Here is a 14,771-nt window from a genome sequence, read left to right on the forward strand (position 1 = left end):
GAGACATTTGAGCAAGGATTTTTGAAGACCAAGAAAACCATCAGTAGGCCTATGTTGTTCAATATAACTCAAGCCATAGTCATAAATAGTACAGATCACAGGCTTTCCATTGGTACCAAAACTAATCCTCAGAAGGCATTACTCTTTGAGTGGCGTTGAATTATCTTGGCCTCCTCTCCCCTATGTTTGTATGAATATATTTACTGAATTAATTTATAAGGGAATGTCCTTCGAAATTCTCTGCTATATTGGGAGGATGATAAAATAGCTGCTATGTTTATGATAATGATCATCATTATTATTAGTAATTTAATTGGTATGTATCGTCGCTGCGGATTCAAAGTAGCTCATGTCCATTTTACGCATTTTGAGAAAACTAAAATGTATATAGTTTTCATTTTCTTTCTGTCATATCTTGGCTGGCCGTGATCAAACTTGAAACAATGAGATGAACGTGAACATGAGTGAATAAAATAAAAATTTTACAAAACTTCATTTTCTATAAATTTAAAAAATATAGATGAGCTGCTATGATTCCACCGTGATCTACCAGCAGAATTGTGATTGGATGAAAAGTTGAAAATGAGTCGAAACAACTTGTACAGACTAACCCCCAGCGTTTTTTCATGTACCATCCAGAAAATGGTATCAGGCAAATAGAAATCGAGTTTGATAATGGATTCTCCCGCACCCGCAACTCCAGTCACTACGAAGATATCTCGTCTGTATCAGACCTACCTTGACAAGACTGTTCCTTTCCTTGTACCTCGTTGGATCGCGTTTTTCATTCTCTATCTGATCTATTTTATTCGGGTCTTCCTGCTCCAGGTCAGTAACGATTCTGAAAAATTTATTCCAGCGGTTCTCCACCTTTATGTCTCCGCGGACCCCTTTTGAACCCCCGCAGACCTCCAACTTCGATTTAGTTAAAAAATTGTCTCATTTATCGTGCAACCATCATCTGTCTTGTGCAAAGGCTAGTGATAAAAAGGAGCAATTTCACTTTTCATGAATGAAATTGAGTAGACTTTTATTATATGAAATCAAATTCCGTCAAGACAGTCATTTCATTGCGACTTCGAAGAATATAAGTTACCACATTATTGGTATTTCGTGTATCAGTACTGATAGGCCTACTTGAAAAATAGGGCTTGCCAGAAACTTGTGAGAGTAAGGGAAATTAGTATGAATGCGATGCATTCCATATCACCAAAGCAGAGTTTTTAAATGACTCGGACTTGCTCCTTTGCTCCTTGACTTGGACTCGAACTTGACTTGGTGGTGAACTGAAAATGACTCGACTTGAACCAAAACTAAAAAATTGAGATCAACTAGTGCTTCGCATCGTTGTCACTTTGTTATAACCCTGTTCAGTCCGTTGTGTTTGTTGAAATGAATGTGATCTGAATATGTTGTTTGACAAGTAGGCCTACTCAGTGTTGTTGGAATTATGGATAGGACAATCAAATCAATATATATATTCGACAGACCTGATTCAAATCATATGACATCAAAAATATTTCATGCAGATGTTTTGAAACAAATACCGATTTTATATCCTCTATGAGCATTAGAACAATGTAGAATGGTTGCCTCAAGCACTCGACTATGTGCTATTAAGTTCTCATATGATCGACTATATCGATTGCTATGCACTCTAATTGTGGCTTTGAAGACGAGAAATTCCGATATAGCCTATCTGGTCGACATTTTATGTGAAAATTGAAATCTGCCTAATTATTTGAAAATTAATGTGTGATATTGTTTTCCATTTTGGAACGAACTGTTTAATTTTGATGAAGATCTGTATTCTGTTTAGGGATGGTACATCGTAACATATGCGCTCGCCATCTACCATTTGAATTTATTCATCGCTTTTCTTTCTCCAAAAGATGACCCCTCGGTTTATCAGGATGATTCAGAGGGTTTGTATCCATTTCTATAACTGTTTACTAGTGGTAGCCTATTAAATGAATCAGTTGTTCCATACGTAATTGAAATACTTATTCTTCATTGACACATAACCGTGTACCCAGCTGAGAAAAAAGGGGGGATTGAAAATTTTCCAGGTCTACCAAGGGGGCATCGATGTTTAGGAATAAGTAGATGTGTACATGCCAATAGTAACCTGATAAACTTTGTCGTACTCAAGTAGGCCTACTTTTATGATGCATATCAGACCGTATAATTTGCCATTCGCACACAATGATAAGACTCGAATAGAAACAAGTAATTTTATGAGATGTCACAAATAGCCTACAGGTGCTCATCCTATTTCAACAGAGCAGTCATCAATCATTTCGCGTGTCAATGAACATGCAACCTAAGCGGGAGAGCCTGTTCTGTGGTGCAGTATTGATTCTCACTGATTTGCAGAAGATAAGCTCACTGCAATGCCATATTCTCGTATGACTGATCGTGTACGTTCAGAAGATCTCTCCTTTATATGCACAAATGCCTACAGTAGGCTACAATAATGAGATAGTTTCATTTCCATTTCGACTTGACGACTTGAAACTTCAATTATGAATAAGAGATTATGCTAAAGAGTACTAAACCTGCATTTTGATGGGTGGGGTGACTTTAGCCGAGCACCATTTTTTGCAATACTACGACAGATGGAAGTCATATATGCCAATCGCGCAAATTGAGAAGTTACAGTTGGCCCCCTATGGTCTTCTAAAAAACAAATATCAATCCAATAGTGGCACACTGCTACACCATTAAGCTTGTTGGTAGGATGAGGAAATATTCCTGCATATCATCGATTGGGACAACTGCGAGTAATAATTTTACACACACTTAGTGTTAATGACTCATTCCTTTGCAGATCGTCCTTGACCCAGTCTCATAATGAACAGTTTTGATTGAATTCGTCAATTGTCACACCCATGTAATCGATTAGTTTTTTGAGAATATTTTTAAGAAACAAATCGTTAATCATAGGAAACCCAAAATCTGTTCACGCTATACAATGGTGAGCTGCTTTCATCTCCAAATCTACTGATGAAGCATGCTAGCCTCATAATGACTTCAGGTGCTTCCCATTGCTTATATTACGCTAAGTCCCCATTGGAACACCAGTTTTCAGGCTTGTACATCTTTTTGACATTCCCTCCGCTTGATCATTCTTAGTGCTGGTTGTAGCTGATCTTACAAGTAGTCCATATAGCGCCTGGCCTGGCTCCAAGCTTAATTTGATATTTCTTAGGTGTTTGACTGTAAATAGTTATTCAAAGTCACCCCGAGAATTTTGAATTAATGAAAAATTTGATTAGGCCGCAGTGTTTTGTGAATTTTGTAATAATGAACTGTAATCTCGAACAGGAAAACCAATAAATACTGTCATATGCTTAGTCTTTGTCGGCAAATGAAAGGAAACTGCCTCAAATGCGTTTTTTGTATGTAAACCAAACAAAAGTTCCAGCATATGAATTCTGGGGTGAAATTTCTTAACTCACCTGTCATCATAAAAAGGGGTGTAAAGCTGTTGAAATGTTGTATCAAACATAAAATTTGCCTTGAAAGCGCTATACTGATGCAGATTATTCAAAAGCAACCGCTCAAAATACTCATACATTAATATCTTGTTCGATGCTGGCATTAGAATCGAATATTCGTTTTTTTTCAAAGTCACCCCGTTTTATGGTACGTTATCGGTTTTGGAAGCTAAACCATCTGTTCGACGCGGTTATTTGAAATTTCATGCCGATGACGTCCTATTTGGTGATACGGCAGTTGCTATTCAAGGTCCTTTTTTGAATCTCTACCAGTTGCTGACGATTACCCCTGACGAGTGTCGGCAGAAATTATTCGGTTGATTTGAATTTGGATACAGTATTCAATTGTATATGGAGCTGCTGTAATAATCAAATAGAGGGGAAATACATAACATAGAGATCTCCTAAATTTTCAGATGATGGCCCAGAACTCCCGACTAAACAAGGCGAGGAGTTCCGTCCATTCATAAGACGTCTGCCAGAATTCAAGTTTTGGTGAGTTATTTATTCTATTATTGCTAATTGGATTCAAATTTATCAAAGTGAACTGGAATTTTCATCATATTTGGTGACACGATTGTTGATATACAATGTTCTTATCGATTCTCTATTAGTTGCTAGATTACCACTGAATAGTGTCAGCCGAATATATTCGGGTTTATATAAATATATCCAATTTCATACCGAAGTTCTATAACTCAAGGGAGTGTTTTTTAACAGTTACATTTTTACCATCACAAATGACTTGCAGTTGAGTGGCTTCACTATTTCACAGGCATTCGGGAGTCCGCGCGATTGTTGTCGGAATGTCGTGCACTTTTTTCGACTTCTTCAACATTCCCGTCTTTTGGCCCATTCTGGTCATGTATTTCCTCATTCTGTTTTGCGTCACGATGAAACGTCAGATTCGGGTGAGTTTTCAGGGTTTTTTTATGACCAGGGTTGAACAACAAAAGAATTTCAGCTTTTCAAATTACATCAGAAATAAATTTACACATTCTTTTCCAAAATGACTGAATTCGCAAAAGAAGTACCGGCACCAAATTTTTTTTTCAGATTACGCAGTTTTTTTTCAAATAACATTATAGATAAACATTTTTTAGATTGGACTTGCAATAATAGCTAGGTGGTTTCAAACAAAGTTGTAATAACTCGAGTCGCGATTTTTTGGTGACTCGACTTGACACGAGTCATTTTCTTAAAAATTAAAAATGACTCGACTCGAGTCAATTTGTTTATTGAATCGACTTGTACTCGAGTCATTGCGCACGACTTGAGACCGGGGTCTATCAAATCAGGCATTTCATTGCAATTTCGAGGAATATTAAAGTTACCGCATTATTTTGTCTATCAGTACTGATACTTGGAAATGCTACCTGAAACTGTTGAAAATGAGAAAAATTAGTATATTATTGATGCGAAGCATTTCATATCACCGAGCCGAGTTGTAAGACGTGGGTTTCACATGACATTACCAAGGAACTGAACAGCAGGGGTCTTCAAAAATGACTTTTTTTTCAAATCGTACTGACTACTTGATAAAATTGTTAGGTTACCTAATTCAAGCCTACACACCAAATTTGGTGCAATTCCAACCAGTAGCCGCATTGCTACAGGAGAAGAAAGTTCCTATTTATTATATAAAAATAAATATCAAAAAACTAGAAAATTATCTGTTCACCCCATGAAAGTGTCAGGTTGTTTATAGAAACGATGTTCACCAAATTTGGTTCAATTCCAACCAGTGGAAGCGGAGTTACTGCCGTCGAAAAATTTGTATTTGTATAAAATAGTATTTACGGTGGGCACTACTATATTAAATAATTGGTCACCACAAACACTATTTTATTCATAATCAAAATTTCGACGGCAATAACTCCCCTTCCACTGGTTGGAATTGAACCAAATTTGGTGAACATCGTTTCTATAGACAACCTAACACTTTCATGGCGTAAACAGAAAATTTTCAAGTTTTTTGATATTTATTTTTATATAATAAATATGAACTTTCTTCTCCTGTAGCAATGCGGCTACTGGTTTGAATTGAACCAAATATGGTGTGTAGGTTTAAATTAGGTAACCTAACAATTTTATCACGTAGCCAGTACGATTTTAAAAAAAAAGTCATTTTTGAAGACCCCTACTGAACAGTCAATACACTAAAACTCGACACTCTGCTCCGTGACTTGAACTCGGTGCTGAATTGGAAATGACTCGAGTCGAAACTATGAAAGTGAGATTGACTAGTGACTCGGAACCTTGTGACTTGGTTACAACCCTGGTTTCAAATTTGATGATATTTTTTCCAAATTAGATTGGAATTAGAGTTAATTTAGTAAACTCAAATTCATATCAAATCAGATGTTTGTACAGCAAATGTGGCCTTTTTCGCACTTGTACCGTTCTCCCGTAGCATTTTCAGGAAGAGCAGCAATCAGATTGGAATTCAAATGGACGGTGTAGAAGCATTTCCCAAATTCGACGAAGTTAGATTACCAGCAATTTTGCTCTAATTAAAATTAACTAGTCGTCAAAGTCTGCATGTGACGTTTTGAAAAGTTCCAATTCGTCAATTTTAATTACAGCACATGATCCGGTATCGCTATCTTCCATTCACTCACGGCAAAACGAAGTACAAAGGCAAAGAGGACACCGGCAAAGTTTTCGCGTCCTGAAAAAACGTTTCTGCAGACTTTTAAATATGTTTCCGGCAAAATTAGGGAATGATAGAACTGTTGTTACACTGCGTGATGCAATTTTTTAATTTTCTCTGCAAATACTGGCTGCTAGTCTCCTGACGAGACCAGTTACTTTCAATGGCAAGATTGTTCGAGTAACTCGTGTAGTGGGCATGTTGATCCGTCCCTGTTAGGGCTGGGCTATATCGAGTACATTAGTCTTTGAGTCGAGTTTTACTCATTCTTTTGCGGTGGTATGAATTATATACCTTTGTTGCAACCACGAAGATACGTAATGCCAGTTCTACAGCTCATAGAAGATGATTTTGTATTTTTTCGACTATAACTGTTTCATGTCACTTTGTGGCAAATATGTGTCATTCAGTAACGTGCGTAGCTTTGTATTGGATGTTTCGGATGCTGCGAGACCAATCTTGGTTTACAGCCTTACCCAGTGGAAAATAGCATCAATAATTCTCATTGATAAATTCAGACTTAGCACTCGAATCATTATGCACAGCCCTAGTCCATGTATCAGATGCTACGGTTTCTTGTCTGTTTCAAGCCTTCCTGTCGGTGACTGTTGAGTGTGTAACGTGGTAGATACTTTGCTGTTGACTGTAACTACTGGTCAAGGAATAAATATATTATAACTATCTGTCTTTATATAGGGTTTTCTTGATCAAAAGTAATAAGTGCATAAATATGTTGAATAGGTATGTGTCAAACACCTTTCAGCGCAAGGGTTATCGCGATGACGATTGCTACGATGAACAAGAATGGCATCCATGTCTTCAAGAAGCCGCCAAAGCTGAAGAAAAAAGGATTCATTTTAGAATTTTGGTTACACACCGGACTAGTGCAGGTTACACACCGGACTAGTGCAAACTACCAATCTAATCGGTTAATGGTGTCAGACATATTCTAGTGGCATACTTAGACTGACTAGCTTCAGTTCTTGTAATGAGATTGACTGATTAAATTGTTGGGTTGCCTAAAAAAATGCTTCACACCGAATTTTGCTCAATTCCAACCAGTAGAAGCCGCCGCAGAGCTGACTGAAAGTTTTGAAATTATAAATTTTTTTTTATCAATTTAATCAGTGAATCCCTGGAATCTGGAAAAAAAAGTTATTTTCGAACAACCCTAGCCAGCAGCTATTGCTAGCGCAGAGTCATCATTACTAATAGTGGTGGTAGCCATGGGGTTGATTGTGAGGGTGGAAACTCCCATTTTAAACTTGAAAATCCATGCTATTGAAATTTCGATGCTATGTGCAATGTTTCATAGCTCAGCTGGGGATCTAGTTATTTTAATTGTTTAGCTGAGGATTTTAAAGGATGTTAGTTCGAGTTTTGAAAATTGAGTAGTTCTAATTGCGGCAGCATTTTCAAAATCCAGTAGTTTGTACAAGTCTGCACCACGTCCGCACATGAATGAATCTGACTTACCTGACATACTTCCCGTAAACGAGCATGAAGAACCAGAGCTTGACCATGTTCCATGAGCTCGACGAGTCGTAATGCATCAAATTCAAGGCCATAGCAACGTGAGAATGACAGTTGTCACAGAATAGATTATGCTGTAACATAGTATGTGAGAGTGCTTTCCAGTAATCATCCTTAGTGCTCAAATAAAAAGGTATTGTAGGCCTGGCTAGAACTGTCGAATAGTAGAAACAGTCGATAGGTAGAGTAAGCAAGGGTGGTCAAAGCATTTTTGTTGGTAGGGCCTACTAAGTAGAAGTAACGTCACAAATTTCTTATCAAGTAGAAATTTCCAAGCGAGTAAAAATAAAGTATTTTAGGTAACTGATGAGTTGAAGTAGTCTAAAACATGATAAAGTAGCAGGGTTGTAACTAAGTCACAAGTCAATTTCACTTTTATAGTTTCAACTCGAGTCAAGCCAGGGATCAACAGGTCGAGTCCGAGTCATAATGCTGAGACTCGAGTCCAAGATATAGTGTTCACTGTTCATTATTGGCTTCAAGTCTGGTTCAACTCACTTCTGTGAAACGCTTGGGAGATATCAAAGGCCTTACAACATTATATACCGGTACTCATTTTCTCATTAACATATTTATTCGAACCGATAAAAGACAGTGTCCGGGCATATCTTTGAAGTATCCGCCTGAGATATGAGACTTGAATCCATGTGAAATCATGTCTGAAGTCATATGCAATGATTCGGGTAAAGTCGAGTCAATACACAAATGGAAAATGACTAGAGTCAACAAAATATTGCGACTTGAGTCATTGCAACCCTGGGAAGTAGTATAAGCAGGCAAGATCTATGTGCAGTGAAAGTACTCTGTTACTGACCAGCCCTATAGCAATAAGTGAAAGCTGACTAACCATCCTGGTCTTGTACTCATCAGAGGCTTCGCTGACAGCTTGGTCCCATGGAACTTTCTTCACCTTGTGCATGGAAAGCTGCCAATATTTGGTGGGCGATCCGAAAGCCATATCGTCTTCAGAGACGTGATACGGACCGGCAAAATCTCTGATGATGCCAGATGTCGTACATATTCCAAGATGTCCGATTACCGGGATTATCCATCTGGAATTGATTTGAGAGTATGTAAATTTCGCAGTAGGGTTGTGTTCAAAAAAATTCTCTTCTAACTTAACTACCTATTCAATAAAACTGTTACATTGGATAAAATTACGCTACACACCAAATGTGACTCCATTTCAACCAGAAGAAGTGAAGCTATTGGAGTACAAAATTTTGGATTTAAAAAAATGAGGCCTATACCGATATTTACGGCGGGAAATTCCATGATTAATAATTACAGCACTACCCACCGTAAATACTAGTATTTCGAATCAAAAATTTGAACACTTCAATTCTACAAGTTGGAATATAGTCAAATTTGCAATGGACCTTTTTTAGACAGCTTGACAATTTCATGGGGTTTCTGTATAATTTGAAAAATAATATAATCTTACAACTCTTCACTTCCCCACCAAGATATGTTCACTTTTCAACATTGTAGACGAAAACAATCTTGAATCCTAATCCTATCCTGGATTGTAAATGCAGATGCAGCCAAGATAGAAGGACATATACTACTCTAATGTAAGGTCTACAAATTCTGCTATAATATCATCATCATTGGTTTATTAGCAATTTTATCAGTTCAATACACCACAAAAAATGCGATACAATGAAAAGACAGGAAGATGTCGAAGCGACAAGGAGTAGTCTATGGAATCTGACACCCACCTTGGCCTAGGCGATGTAAAGAGGAGGCATGCACACTGAATGAAAGTAAAGAAGATAGTATAGAAAAAGAATGCGACAAGAAATAGGGCGGCATGTCATGGGAAGCGAGATCGATAGGTCAGTCGTGGTCCGGTAATCTTGAGGATGGACTGTTTTTATTTAGTAGTAATTGTTTGTATTTCGACTTGAATGTGGACATGCTTGTCGACTGTCTGATGGCCGGCAGGATACTGTTCCACACATCAGGTCCGGCATATTTGATGGAGCGATGATCTTTTCGGTCGATCATATGATATTTGGACGACGTGGACGCGCGTGTGTTGTACTTGTGCGCTTTTGATTCAGAGGTAAAGAAGTCATTGAAATATTCGGGGCAACGACCGCAGTGAAACTGATACATAAACTTGGCGATTTCTAGTTTCCGCATATCTTCTATGTTTAGGACGCCAAATCTCTTCAGCAGCGACTTATTGGATGGGCAGCCAGGCCCCTTTGGAGCCCTAGCTATGATTCGGAGTACTTTATGCTGTAGTTTCTGCAGTGGCTTGAGTACCCGCGAGAGACCAACGAAACTATTTTAAAAGCGAGGCATGTGCTGGTGCACGTGCACTGTGCAGGTATATTGTCCTGCACATTTTTTCGAGCTACAATAATCAAATTCAGCCATACGCAAAACACTCATGACTCACGTAATTAGCGGAAGTGGCGTCCAAACGATAGAGACCGGGAACCGCGAATTTTCTGGCCGTATTCTAAACCTATCTTCCGACATTTCAGCGTCGTCCGCTTTCATTCCAGTCCCAGGCAACTCCAATCAACAGACACTCACTAAATTTATCGATCTACGAAATAAATATTGCGTCAGTTGTTATTAATGCAGTACTTTATGACCACATTGATCAGAAGAAAATCCGTGATCAGTTGAATCATTTCGGATCAGCAATATAAACAGTAAAAATTGAACTTTTCCCGCATGGAAAATTTGAATAAAATTAAATACCGGTTGTTTCGTGCTATGATAGCCTTTATAAAGGCCATGGTGCTATATAGACCCAAACTGGAAGGCGAAAGTCGTACGATGTGCGCTATTCTTTGTAAATAAGGCGGGAGATAGCGAAATGGTGCTAGCACTGCTAGCCAGCCTTCAGGATTACTGACCACGACTTAACATCGACCTCGCCCTCCGCCAGAGGTGGTCAAAGTAGTCAAGAAAGCTACTCAAGTAGAAGTAGAAGTAGCGACGAAAAAAAATCTACTCAAGTACGAGTAGAAGTACTTTTTCCATAAGCAACCTAAAATTACTTGAAGTAGAATGGACTGACTTTAAATCTACTCAAGTAAGTAAGTATATAGTTGTAAGAACGATCCTAATTCGTTCACATGGGTCGTCAAAAGGCGCATGGGAAAGATGCATACCAGGAGGTATCCAATTTTCGACAGCATAAGCATTCATCCGCATTATGGGATGAAAATGATAGTATTGATATGGAAATGCGATACTATAATCCTCTGTTTTCTCGGACAGCACATTTTAGAAAATATCAAGGTATGGCGCCCTCCCCCATTTAATAAGGCCCGTAGTTTAGTCGAGAGCAATACGGAGAAGATGTATAAGATACGGTGTAAACACTTTGCGCGATTAGTAACCGTTAATAAATAAAAACAAAATGGACCGTGAAAATGCCATATTGTGTAGCTTTATTTCCGGAAATTAAAGGCACTACTGCTCTTGCTTTTATACTTCAACATGTATGTTATCCAGACAAAAGAACTGATATTAATTAGAACTCAAAGTATATGAGACTGGGAATTGAAAGTGAATTATAAATACTACTTCTAAAAGCGGAGCATGTATTTCATGTCTTTAGTCCAGAAAGTTTCAAAGGTGGTATGCTAAAACAGATCTAACAAAAGTAGAGTCTCCATTTCCAGATTAGGACATGCCATGGATTAGACATGCTAGATTACGATATGATAAGTAAATGCTAGATTGCGAAAAAACAGTTTCAAACGTTATCATGAGCCATATGCTGTGATGAATTATTTCAGATGGACATAGGGCGACAATGTGGTGAGAACGGAACCTCGCCAACCCGATACTTAAACTATATTCACTGATACTTTCGTGAAATGGTACTGGGTACTCCGTATCCACTGCGCACGAAGCGCGACGAGAATTCTGGGCTTTACTCAACTTTTATGAAAATTAAATGTTGATACTCAGTGAAAACAGCCCCGAAATTTCTCCGCCTATCATCCTGATTGGAAGATCGAACTACTTCTACTTGACAAACTGAAAATAGCGAAAAGTAAGTAAGTAGATCACAAAATATTACCATGTAGAAGTAGCGAAAATCAGACCTACTTGAGTAAGTACCAGAAGTAGAGGAAAACTACTTAAGGACTTCGAAAAAGTAGAAGTAATTCGTTACTGACCACCTCCACCCTCCGCCACATGCCATCTTATTTTGTCGCTTGCGTCTTATATTCTCTGCATTACTTTTCATTCAGTGTGCATGCCTCTTCTTTACTTCGCCTAGACCAGTGGTTCTCAACCTGGGGGGCGCGCCCCCCTTGGGGGGGGGGCGTGAAAGCTCTGAAGGGGGGCGCGAAGAAGCGGTCAGCAGAAATAAATCTTCGTGCTCTACGCGATTTACGTCCAATGCACGCGTGTTTCTCTATTTCCCAATTTCATATTTTTAATTCTCTCATCCACATTCATAACATTCCATGCCATCAAACAATCTGTTGGGGTTGCAAGCATCCCGGTTGGATTTTGTGATATGACGATAAGGTGGGTGTCTGATCTTAAAGGCTCCAAGTCGTTTCGATACCTTCCTATCTTTTCATTTTTTGAAAAATAATAATCGTTGGGTTATATAATTTTTATCTAAACAAGTTACGCACAATGGACAATGCGATAAATACACAATGCGATGTCATGAACAGATAGGAGGATGTCGAACGACACACATCAGTAGCGATCCTTTACCCTAACATCCACGTCGGCCTTATAGAGTGCCCGATACCACAGTTCTTTTCGATGTTGATCTTGTTCTTTTAAGCCGCGCGGCCCTCTCTACTAGTTCTTTCCATTCTTTGTGAGTGCTTTCTTTCATCGGGTCTTTTTCTGGGCCTTTTTGTCGCCGCAAGAACGCAAGAACGGCGACAGCGGAGAAAGAGGAGCCCAGATGAACCTCCGATGAACTGCCGGATCCTCCAGCTTAGTGGTCACTTATCGCTACCACTACGCCGTGTCCCCCGCCGCCATTGTATCGCAGTCTTGTGATGTTTTGAAACGATGAAAATGTTAATTAACCTGCGATTGATTGACGGTGAGCGCCGGCGCCATCCAAGCAGGCGGACTGGCTTCGATCCCTGCCGTCGAAGGTTATTCTGGGCTCCTCGTCCCCCGTGTCGCTGTTCTTACGGCGACAAGAAAGCCCAGAAAGAAGACCCGATAAAGAAAGAAAAAGAGCAAGAAATAGCTTCTAAAAGTAACCGACGAAGAAGGAATAACATCGAAGAAGACTGTGACATCGGGCACTAGGTCGAGGTGGATGCAAGTTCAATAAGTGGCCCCAAAAGGATGGTCGTTCGGTATCCACTTATCTGTTCATTACATCGCATGGTGTGTCTTGTATATCGCATTATACATTGTGTGTGTGTCTTGGGCAGATGGGAATAGAATCTGTACATTGATTGATATTAAACTTAGCTATCGACTAGAGATGTACGGATCATGGATTTTCGGGATCCGGATCCAATCCTGTTCGACGAAATAGAATCCTGATCCAATCCGGATCCTGTTTCAGTCCGTAATGTCAAGATCCGGATCCAAAAAAATCCTGCGTGAGGTTGAATAAATGAGCAATCACCATCTATTGTCCCTGTCGTCGATATTTTTTTCAATTCCACCTCGACAAAGCATTGGAGTTTGCTATTAAGGATCAGGGATATCCCTATTAAGGATTTTTCGAAATTAGGGTGCAATTCTTAAGCCAGGTGAGTTCAAGTTCATGCAAAACATCGAAGTAATCAAACAGAAAGTCACTTTAATGTACTAAAAATTTAGAATTCTGCCCTGATCCGGCATTCGGGCAAAATATGAGTCAGGATCCGATCCTGTTTGAGAAAAAACTTGCCGGATTCCTGTCCGGGTGGAATCCCAAATCCTGATCCTGTCAGTGTTGGGATCAAGTCACTACCTGCGAGTCAAAAGTCATTTCGAGTCATTGCACTTTTTGACTCGAGTCAAGTCAAGTCAATCGATTTTCGAAGGTGACTTGAGTCAAGTCAAGTCACTCGATTTTTGGAATTGACTCGAGTCAAGTCGAGTCAAGTCAAGTCACGAGTCAAGTCAAAATTCAAGTCAAGCAGCCTTTTCAAAGAATGAGGCATGATTACGTCATTGCATTTTGCTAACTGTATGAAATACAGATTGAGTGGTCATTGATTTTGAACCGATGAACGATTATAAAGGTAAATAATACATGCAAAAAGGCGCTGTATCGCTCATAACGTAAGCTATTGCATAGCCTCGGCTTATAGTTACCAGCCAAAAAGAGAGAATTGAGAATAGGGAAAGAATTGATAAGATGCACTACATTACCCACCTACATGTTCATTGTTCATAAGATACAATTCGGGCCTGTGCCAAATGGTCGAGGAGTATACAAACTATATATTCGATTTCAATTTCAATAAAACAAGAGGTTTAGTTAAAGTACGAACAGAGAACAGAAATGTGTATCTTGCTATTAGACCAGTGGTTCCCAACGTGGGCGATATCGCCCCCCAGGGGGCGATTTGTCGGTCCAGGGGGGCGAAAATAGCCAAGGGGGCGATAGGGGGGCGAAAATGGACGAAGGGGGCGATAGGGGGGCGATGGCGCGTTGAAATGGCTATATTGGCGTCCATGACCGTAACTGCCACACCCAAACCCCCAATTGGGATGGGTGGCCAGCGCTCGAAGGGGGCCCACAATTTTTTCGTGAACTAACAATAATTATAGAGTATTATTTTGGAAATTTGGGCAACTTTTTCAAAAAAATTTCGCGCTGCGCGCCATTTCGTGGTCACGTATTTCTTGTTTAGGCTATGGGATACCATTCCTCCAAGAAATAATACGCATGAGTTATAGAAATGGGCATCTCGGCGTCAGCCATTATCACACCATGACGCACCAAGACATATGAAGTTTCAGGTCATGTAAAATGCGACTCCGAGAAGTGTGCCAGAACGAGAAAACCTTGGCGGAAAAGGACTGCCTTTATGCCTTTATGCTGACCGACTTCGATTTATATACGATATACATATATATTTAATTGTCCATAGGCACCTAAATGGCCGGCGCCAAATGTT

General features: G+C 39.3%; 2 protein-coding genes across 2 annotated transcripts; one reads left to right on the plus strand and one right to left on the minus strand.

Annotated features, from left to right (window-relative positions):
- Positions 1 to 552: 552 nt before the first annotated feature.
- LOC145442079 (protein RER1-like) lies at positions 553 to 6,844 on the plus strand. The gene is made up of 5 exons (XM_080320074.1): positions 553 to 828; positions 1,820 to 1,925; positions 3,917 to 3,995; positions 4,276 to 4,411; positions 6,086 to 6,844. The coding sequence occupies exons 1-5, from the start codon at positions 676 to 678 to the stop codon at positions 6,173 to 6,175; spliced, it is 564 nt and encodes a 187-aa protein (XP_080176200.1). The 5' UTR covers positions 553 to 675; the 3' UTR covers positions 6,176 to 6,844.
- Positions 6,837 to 10,295, minus strand: LOC145442080 (transmembrane protein 222-like). The gene is made up of 4 exons (XM_080320075.1): positions 10,097 to 10,295; positions 8,534 to 8,738; positions 7,630 to 7,760; positions 6,837 to 6,989 (listed from the first exon to the last, which is right to left on the minus strand). Exons 1-4 carry the CDS (start codon positions 10,198 to 10,200, stop codon positions 6,902 to 6,904), a joined length of 528 nt encoding a protein of 175 aa, XP_080176201.1. The 5' UTR covers positions 10,201 to 10,295; the 3' UTR covers positions 6,837 to 6,901.
- Positions 10,296 to 14,771: the final 4,476 nt, after the last annotated feature.

Source organism: Botryllus schlosseri, chromosome 6, assembly GCF_051294905.1.
Source record: "Botryllus schlosseri isolate E-star chromosome 6, Bs_hap1, whole genome shotgun sequence".
In the NCBI taxonomy this organism is placed as follows: Eukaryota; Metazoa; Chordata; class Ascidiacea; order Stolidobranchia; family Styelidae; genus Botryllus; species Botryllus schlosseri.